The sequence below is a fragment of the Rhinopithecus bieti genome, unplaced genomic scaffold, assembly GCF_001698545.2.
Source record: "Rhinopithecus bieti isolate Rb0 unplaced genomic scaffold, ASM169854v2 scaffold_31548, whole genome shotgun sequence".
NCBI classification, from domain to species: Eukaryota; Metazoa; Chordata; class Mammalia; order Primates; family Cercopithecidae; genus Rhinopithecus; species Rhinopithecus bieti.
In genome coordinates this window covers 6337037-6346702 of record NW_016814470.1, presented here as the reverse complement: position 1 = coordinate 6346702, position 9666 = coordinate 6337037, and the positions used below count along the sequence as shown (strand labels likewise).

General features: G+C 53.1%; 1 protein-coding gene across 2 annotated transcripts in view; it reads right to left on the bottom strand.

Moving 5' to 3' along the window:
* IGDCC3 (immunoglobulin superfamily DCC subclass member 3) overlaps positions 1-9666 on the bottom strand; it is a 51626-nt gene extending 41960 nt beyond the window's left edge. Inside the window, exons 1-2 of one of the 2 annotated variants that reach the window (XM_017851203.1) lie at positions 9507-9666; positions 6700-7005 (exon numbers count right to left, since the gene is read on the bottom strand). In XM_017851203.1, coding sequence (XP_017706692.1) covers positions 6700-7005; positions 9507-9609 — 409 coding nt within the window. In that variant the 5' untranslated portion in view covers positions 9610-9666. The remainder of the gene's footprint in view (positions 1-6699; positions 7006-9506) is intronic. The other variant, XM_017851204.1, reaches the window with a different exon arrangement.

Sequence of the window (9666 nt, the reverse complement as noted above, 5' to 3'; positions counted from 1 at the left end):
GGGGCAGAGGGTTAAGGGGGGCTGGGGGCCTGTTTCATTTGCAGGCTGCAAATGCCTCTCCTATTCACCGGCCCGCATTCCCAGCCAAGGCGCCTGGCCGCTGACAATGCCAGGAACAGGAACAGAGAAGATTTGCACATTGTGTTGAAGGGGCCAGCTGGCTGCCTGTGACAGTGGAGCCAAGGTGTGGGAACCAGAAGCATTCGACTTCCACACTCAAGTCCTGCGGGTGGGGGGCGGTGAGGGGAGGCCCTGCACACAGAGTAAGGGGGCCCTCCCCCTACAGTTGGGGGCCAGTGAGCCTGGGGACATAGGCCTTGTCTAGCTAGAGAGTAAAGCCCAAGGCAGGAGACCCAAGACCCCGGCATGGAGGGGGTACCAAGCAATTTAGTCTCTGATTCACACCCCATCTGGTGAGGAAGAGAGAATCTCAGTTCCTCTAGAGATAAACACGCAGCAGCAGCACCCCAGGATCCTGCCCCGCGTGCATTATATTCCCCTGCCCATCCTCCCCGTTCACAGGCTTCTGTTCCTTTAAGCTGTGCTATCAATTACAAGGGGGGTGGGGTGGGGAGCAAAAGAGAAGCAGAGAGAGAAACAGAAGAGAGACAGAGAGACAGCTTTGTCCCAGAAGGCCACATGTTCATTTAGTTTTTACCAGGCTCCACAGGCAGGGGACATGAGAAATACAAAAGAAAGAAGCCCTTTAGGAGCTTAAAATCCAGTTGAGGAGACAGATGGAATATCCAGCCACAAAACAGTTACTTAACAATGCAAGCAGCCATCGCCAAGAGGGTTTAGCCTGAATGCCACAGACCACAAATGCTCCCTTCCTTAGGAAGGGGAGGAAGATATGACTGTAAGCAGGATGGTCTTTGGGGAGGGATCAGGTATGGGAAGAACCAGGCAGAAATAGACTTGGATAAGGCCCAGGGGAGGCAGGCGCGTCCTGAGGATGGATGGATGAAAGGAAGCCTTCGTACCCCAGAGCAGAAGTGAGCCTCAGTCCAACCCCTCAACCTTATAATGAGAAAAGCAAGGCCCAGAGAGGGTGGGTAACTTGTCCACAGCCACACAGGACCCCTGGTGTTCAGACAAGGGCTTTTCTACACACAGCTTCTCAGCGGTGTCAGAAAGGGTCAGTTTGTGCAGTGCTGACTGGCAGGTTAAAGTGTCTGAACCCCATCCATTTGCACCTACCTCTGAGCTGTGGCTGGGTACAGGTGAAGGCCTGGCATGAGGGCAGGCCTAGGTATGGGCACTCACTCATCGCTGGGGACAGCAGCTTCCTGCCCTAATGGATAGACAGATGTGTGTGTTTGAGGAGCTGCAGGGGAGACTTCCTCAGGCCTCCCTCAGTTGAGAGGACTTTCAAGAAGGAGAAAAGAACTTGCATTCCACACACCAGGTCTGAGCAACTAACCTCTAGGTGATAGAGGCCTCCAGGGTTACCAGGCACTGCGCCAGGAACTACCACTCTCCAGGACCCACCTCCCCACACAGGGCATCCTAAATGCCAGGCTGTACTCCCCAGCAGCTCCTGCCCGCAGTTCTCCTAACCCCCCACTCCAACCTGGTTCCACAGACCTCCACCCAGACCCTGCCCCCAGAGCCACACACCATGGGCCTTGTTGCTGAAAAGGGACTCTAGAATACTGGTGAAACTGCCTTCCCTATGACAATTTAGAATGATTCAAACTTCAGAAGTAGGAACTGAGGGCCTGAGAGGCTAGGTGACTTACTGAGGCGGAGAGAGCAGGGTACTAGAATTGGACTTTCTCTTCTCTCCCCACGCCCCACTGCCTCTTTCTAGGAGTCTGGGGTCACCAGGGACCTTTCTGGGAATCATATCACAACTAAAGGAGGTCAGAACTTAACATGTTTTCACCTCTGTTAGCTCCTCAAAATAATAATAGTTAACATTATTAGTACCTGGCTGGACCCGGCTGGACACAGTGGCTCACACCTGTAATCCCAGCACTGTGGGAGGAAGTGCGCAGATCACTTGAGGTCAGGAGGTCGAGACCAGCCTGGCCAACATGATGAAACCCTGTCTCTACTAAAAATACAAAAATTAGCCAGGCATGGTGCCAGGCATCTGTAATCCCAGCTAGTCAGGAGGTTGAAGGAGAATCGCTTGAACCCGGGAGGCAGAGGTTGCAGTGAGCTGAGATTGCACCACTGCAATGGGTGACAGCGCGAGACTCAGTCTCAAAATATATATATGTATGTATTTATACAATTAGTACCTTAATAATAGGGAATGCTGCCTTTGTGCCCTGTGCTAAGCTCTTCCTGCATTATCATAGGTAATCTTCACAACATTTCTCCTTGGTATTTTTTATTATTTTATATTATTTCCCCCCATGTTATTTATTTATTTATTTATTTAGTAGAGACACGGTCTTGCTCTGTTGCCCAGGTTGGTCTCAAACTCTTGACTTCAAGCGATCTTCCTGCCTCAGCCTCTCAAAGTGCTGGGATTTACAGGCATGAGCCATCACGTTCCCCCATTTTAAAGATGAGGAAGGCTCAGAGAGGTGAAGTGACTTGCCCAAGATCTCACAGCTAGCAGGTGGTGGGGCCAAGGCCCAAGCCCACCAAGCCCAGGTCTGTTCGCCACCACAACCCACACTTAAACCACTGTTGGGCCTCCCCAAGCAAGATGGCCCCAGGCTGGGAGTGAGGGTAGTCCTGGCTCTTGGAGAACCCAGCCAGGATTGAGACACCTGGGACCTCATCCTAAATTAGTGGGCAATACTGAGCACCAACAGTAATACTTAGCATTTCCTAGATGCCAAGCCCTGTGCCAGGTACTTTAGACCCATCACCTCATTTACTCCTCCAATAGCCCTGACAGACGGATGGTAATGGTGCACATTGTTTTCAGATGAAGGTACAGAGTTTCAAGAGGGCCAAGTAACTCCTGCCAAGGGCACTGACCATTGAGTGGCAGGGCTGGGGTTCAGACCCATGGAAGTCTGGCCCGGAAGCCCTTGTTCCAGAGGCTTCACTATGCTGCCTGAAGACCCCCACAGTGGAGGTTATGACATGGGAGTGGTCTCTGCTAATCCCTTGCTACTCAGAATACGGCCTGTGGACCAACTGTATTGGCAATACCTGGGCTCTTGTCAGTCCTTGGCCTAGATTATGAATTCAAAATCTGAATGTTATCAAGATTCCTAGGCGATCCACGGGCTCAGTAAGGTTTGGGAAGTCCTGCACTATATCACAGAGCTGATCACCCCGGTTCCCCAAGAGGCCTGTGATCAAGAATTAAGGCTAGGAAAGAGGGGCAGGGATTGAGGGTGGCAGGGACTCAGGGTGGGTCCCCCATCCTCCTCCTTGTAGCTAGTCCATCCCTTTTTGGAGTCATTCAGGCACACAGGCCTCAGGTATGAGTCAATGCACACATTCCCCAGGGTCAGCCCCTTTAGAGGGATAGCGGAGGGTCTCACTGGCCAGGCCAGCTTCAGCCCACACCCTGAGGCTTGGGAGAACCCTCAGTCCTCCCAGGAAGGGGTTAAAACAAAACAAGATGCACTCTGGCTCCAATAATTCCACTCCCTGATAGATTTCCCTGGAGAACTCCCTAAACGAATCCCAGCGAGGGAGAAAGCAGGGGCCGGGAGCAGAGTCAGGCAGTTTGCTTTTGCTGGAGATTAACCTCCATGGGCAGCCAAGATTACATTTAAAGACCATGTCAGTGAAACTGCCTTTAAATGAGGAGTGCAGTGCCGGCTCCCGTTACTGAGTGCCTCCTGCGTGCCAGGCAAAGTGTGGAGTGTGCTGGTCCTCATAGCCGCCCTACCAGGCAGGATCACATGCAGGTTTCACAGGCAAGGAAACTGGGATGAGGGAGCATTAACTTGTCCAGGGTCTCATCCTTAACAAGTCTCAATTTTCAGCCCCCAAACTATAAGCACATGGAGCTGCAAGGCAGAGTCTAGGGCTCCCGAGCATGAACACTCTTAGGATCCTGAGCTGTTCCATTCTAAAGGGGAAACACTTGAAACTGAAGCCCCAAAGGAATCAGCCTGTGGTGTAGCCACTCTGGCCAGGCTGTCTTTTGAGGATAGCATCTGAACCCCCTGGGATGGAAGGGCGTGCATTTCCAACCATCGGCCTCTGGCCCAGAGCTCAGATGCCCAGCAGACCCACCCACATAGACCTGAATACCCATCTGCCTCCCTGGGTTAGTCTGCTGGGTGAACTGTGAGTCTGCGAGGGGTGCTTAGTATACCCCCTCCTCACGGGCCCCTGTGGAGCAGGCAGGAGAAGCAGGGGCCTCTAGAGGCCTCCTCACACCTTTTCAGAACGGCACCCTCCTGTGTCACACAACACCTGCAGTGCTGGCAGGCACACAGGCAGGGAGTTATTACAAAGGAGGAAACCCAGGCAGCTAATCAGCTTTGGAGGTTTCTAGGGACATCAGCCTGTGAAGTGAGAAAAGGGGATCCAGCCGCACCGTTGCTTGGCATCTGAGCATTCTCCCATGGGACCACAGCCTTGCAGGGGAGAGAGGGGCCATGTCAGACTGCCAGAGCTTAGAGGCAAACCCCCCAGCTGTCTCCAGGACCCCAAAGGATTAACCAAGCTGACCCCACCCACAGCTTAATTTCTTGTACTATATTGTTAGGAGTTTAAAGAAACCAAACATCTTGAAGGTATTACCATTTATAAAAAAGCACATTTACAATTAGCTATATATATATATAAGCCCCTGGGGATTTATCTCCCAGGATTCTAGGCTGGTGATACAAAGGCCTCAGCAGGGTCCATCTATATCTCAGCATTGACACAGGCCAGGGAGGGTATGGGGAGCATCTCCCTGAGGAGTCTCATCTCTCCGGTCTGCAAATCTTACTGGGGTCCCCACCCTCTGTCCACGCTTCCCTTCCTCACACCCAGCCATCTGCTCAGAGGCTGCACCAGCCTTCCCCTGCACTGCCGGGAGGGCCGTGAGATGAGGATGGCTGAGCCAGAAGTGACTTGGTCTCAAAGTCCAGGGCTGCCTCCCAGTGAGCTCCATATGGGGGCCTGGATCAGCCTTCCTCAGAACAAAGGGGTATCTTAAACCCAGCGAGAGAGCTCCTGCCTCAAACTGATTCATCACTCACCAGCCGTTCAGAGCAACTGTGCAAATGCCCTCAGAGCCAGGAAGAAACTTGTCAGTGATCAGACAGGAAAGAGGCGGTGTGCCACAGGAGCTAAGTGGGAGGGTGTGGGTTCAGGCTGCCCAGATGACAGTCCTGGCTCTTCTGCTACCAGAATGCCATTGAGTCCCCCTAAGGCTCAGTTTTCTCTTCTGTAAAAGGGGGATGATAATGACCTATCTTCCATTCTTCCAGGGCTGTTATGACAAAATGAAGTAATTCATGTAAAGCACTTGGGCAGGTTGCCCAGCATGCAGCAAGTGCTTAAAAAGTGTTAGCTGGACCTGGGTGCAGGAGCTCACACCTGTAATCTCAGCACTTTGGGAGGCTGAGGCGGGAGGATCACTTGAGGCCAAGAGTTCGAGACCAGCCCAGTCAACATGGCGAAATCCCATCTTTACCAAAAAATTCAAAAATTAGCCGGGTGTAATGGTGCACACCTGTAATCCCAGTTACTGGGGAAGCTGAGGCACAAGAATCGCTTGAACCCGGGAGACAGGTTGCAGTGAGTCAAGATCACACCACTGCACTCCAGCCTGGGTGATAGAACAAGACTCCGTCTCCAAAAAAAAAAAAAGAAAAAGAAAAAAGAAAAAAAATGTTAGCTAGAATTGTTACCAACAATAGTCAAAGCAGCCTCTTTAAAGGAACACCCCCTTCCAGAGGTCCAGAGATATGAGATGAGAACATTTTCCACTTGCCAAAACTTCTGCCCTTTTTCAACCATGACCCCACTGCCCACAGCTTGCCACCTCCCTGGGATACATGGAGAATTTTGGTTTATGCAACACACTCCCAGTGTGCACAGATTCAACAATAACATAATTTTTGCAGGACAGGGCAGTTAAACCACAGTCATCATTTCATCACCACAACTGACGATCAAGCAGCACAAGCAAAGCACAATTCCAGAGCTGAAACATCTTGCCTCGCCTTTTCTCTCCCATTCAAAAACACACATTAGCATGAAGGTGAGTAGGAGTGATGTCATCACTGAGATAATTCTGAAATTATCCTACCATATTTTTTTAATGCAAACTGTTAACAAGCTCCAGAATTTCATTACTGGTATATAGAGGTCTTATCCTACCCAAAGGTTTACATTAATTTAAGCACATAATTTAAAATGGAATGTAGCCAAAATTACCATTCAAAAATGTCTTTAATCACCCTTAAAGTATGGGAATGATTTATCTTTATACACAAGAATCAAACTCAGTGAACTGGGATACTCAAAGTATGACAGGCATATGGAAACTAAGACATGCGGACCCAAGAACTGGGTAAAGCTTCCTCCCCGACTCCCCTATGGGTGTTTGGCTACAATCTTGCCAATTCACATTCCAGTCAGTTAAACAAGCATGTGATATAATTCCACCACCACAGGTCACTGCCATGCACCTCAAAACCGACCCATGCTGAGAAATTAGTCCTCCAGAAGGCTGCATGAGATGGGACCGCTCCCGCTGCCCTTGTGCCCTAGGCTGACCCTGGGTCACCAGCTGGCTTCCTCAGCAAGGGAAAACAAGGGATATCCACTTACTTGCAGCCTGAATGCGAGCCTTCCGGCTGACCACCAGCCCAAAGCGGTTCTGGGCCACACACTCATAGTCACCTTCATCTGAAGGGCTGCCTCCCCGCTCCCTTCTGAAGTGATGGATCATCAAGGACCCATTGGCCAGCAAGGTGGAGTGGGTACTCTCTGGTAGCTCTACCCCATTCTTCCTCCAGGTGATTCGCACTGGAGGGGTCCCCTCCACCTTGCAGTCCAGCACTATAGGCTGCCCGGGGACGGCAACATCATCACTTGGCTCCACAGCAAATGCCAGTTCGGCAGAGTGGCCAAGACCTGCATTGGGGAAGGGCAGATGGAAGGAAATAGGATGTTAGTGTGAAATGAGCATCCAGGAAGAACTCTACCCACACGGTTCCAAGTTCCTTGGGTCTATGCACCCCATTCCCATGTTTCTGTAATTTTTTTTTTTTTTTTTGAGACAGAGTCTCGCTCTGTCACCCAGGCTGGAGTGCAGTGGCCTCACTGCAAGCTCCGCCTCCCGGGTTCACGCCATTCTCCTGCCTCAGCCTCCCGGGTAACTGGGATTACAGGTGCTGCCACCTCGCCCGGCTAGTTTTTTGTAGTTTTAGTAGAGACGGGGTTTCACCGTGTTAGCCAGGATGGTCTCGATCTCCTGACCTTGTGATCCGCCCGTCTCGGCCTCCCAAAGTGCTGGGATTACAGGCTTGAGCCACCGCGCCCGGCCTTCTGTAATGTTAATAGGAATTCCTATTATATATAGTACTTTACGCATTACAAAGTGCATACTTAATCATCAGACCATCTCAGAGATGGATATTATTTGTACCATTTTCTCTTTCACAGGTAAGAAAACTGAAGCCCAGAGACGTCAAGTGACTTGCCCAGGGTCTCACAGTCAGTAGCTGCAAAACTGAGACCCAAAAGCAAGACTGACTCCAATACAGCTGCTGCTACTTCGATGGTCAACCTGGGTAAGCACTGAAGCCTCACAGACCTTCAGGGTGTGACCTTAGGTAAAGTATTCAACATGTTCTGGCTTCTCATTCCTCATCTGTTTAGATCAAGGAAGAACAATGGGGCTTGGATCATAGGGTTCTACGACATGATTAACTGACTCAAAGGCACTATGAAAAATTTAAAGTTCTAAAGAAATACAGAGGGAGATAGTAATAAATCATGCTTCTTTTTGCTGGCCAAAACCCATCACAGGCCTGGTCCAATGCCTGGCAGGGAGCAGGGTGTGTGGTCCCAGTACCCAGGGTACAGACTAGGATGTGGCCCCATTGCCCCTCCTCTCTGGCACTCTGTCCTTTTGCCTTTGTCATAGGGAGAGATGAAGATAGCAAACACCAACTATGGTTTCCCAAAACCAAGCAAGAGGGTGCTCCTAGAACCTTTACTTCCAGCCAACCTCTCTGCTCCTGCAGGAGAAGAGAAATGAGCAGAAAAAGGAGGAGGCCAAAGAATAGATGGGGCTAAGGCCGATCAGGGAATCAGAAGCCTGGCTGGAGGGACAAGCACTCCAGTCCCAGGCATGATGCCAAGTCACCAACTTCTCCAGCAAGCAACGTACCAGACCAGTTACAACTCCACTCCAGGAGGAATGAACCCACATGGTCTGAAAGGGCAGTCACAGACCCCGCCTCACATTTCCAGACAACTAGCGATCCTGGAGCAGGTCCCTCCCCTGCAGACTAGGGCCCTCCCTGGCTGGGGGAGATGGGGAAGTGGGTGGGGAGAAAGGAGGGGCGTTGGGGTTATAGGCATTCCCCGCCCCGCGCCCCCGGCCCAGGGAGATGTAATGTTTTAAGACTTTTTAGGATCGCACTTATTCAAACCCCTGCGCATCTTCCCCATGTCGTGAGTTCACCCGTCTTAGCCCCCAGTCCAACCCCGGCATAGCTGTCAGGGGATAAAGTTTTTCCTTGATGCGGACGCGATCTTCTACTTCTTGGGAGAGGAGTGGAGACAGAATAGCCCAGATGAGTGTCTGTGGGGAACTTGATGTGGGAGGGGTAAGGGACTAGATTTGCACTCCCCTCCCGGGAGATGGGACCATTGCAGCCACTAAAGGGAACAGCGTGGTGGTGATCGAGCTCCAGGCAGCAGAGCCGGCGGACCGCGAGAGCCAGGGGTAGGGTCTCCGCGTGTGCACGCTTCGGGGAAGGGCAGGGACACGTGAGCATCCCCGCGGCTCGCTCGCTGTCGCTCTTGGTGGCTTCTCCTCTCCTTGGCTCACGGGCTCTATCCCGGGTCGCTTCCTAGCCACGCGCCGCTCTCCAGGAATCTCCCTCCTCCTCTTCTACGGTCTCTCCCGCGCACTCCTCAGCCCAGCACCAGCTCCAAATGCGGGACGTGCCATCTCCGCCCAGTGCAGCCAGCAGGGTCCCGGTGTCCGCCCCCCAGACTGCTGTCCCCTGCCTCGGCTGCCTCGAGCTATACCCACGGCCGGGCACCGAGCACCCCAGCTCGTCCGCCTCGGTCTTTGCTTAGCCGTGCGGTCTCCCCTGGCTCGTTTCCCTCTGTCTCCACGCCAGCCCGCCCTGCTTGCTCCCGCTTCGCTGCACTCCTTGCCCTGCAGTCTGGGCTCCAGGTCCTGCCCCAGTCTTCTTCCGGGGGGCTCCGTCCTCAGCACGCCCCTAGGGCCCCCGATAGTCCGGCCTTGGTGCCCTCTCCCCGTCCTGATCCGCTGGGTCCCTCCCGCGCGGGGTCCGCGCCGCTCTCCCCGGGTCCGCCCCTCGCGCCCGCTCCCTCCCTGCTCGCCCTTCCCCTGGCTCAGTCCGCAGCCGCCTGGGCCGGACGTTTTCGCTCACCCTCGCTCGGCGCGGGCAGCAGCAGCAGCAGCAGCGGCAGCAGGAGCCGGGGCCAGCGCGGGGAGGGCGGGCGGCGCGGGGACGCTGCGCGCTGCACAGCCATGGGGCTCTAGGTCCGCTCGGCTCGGCGACGCGCGGCTCCGGGGCCTCTCGCGGCTCA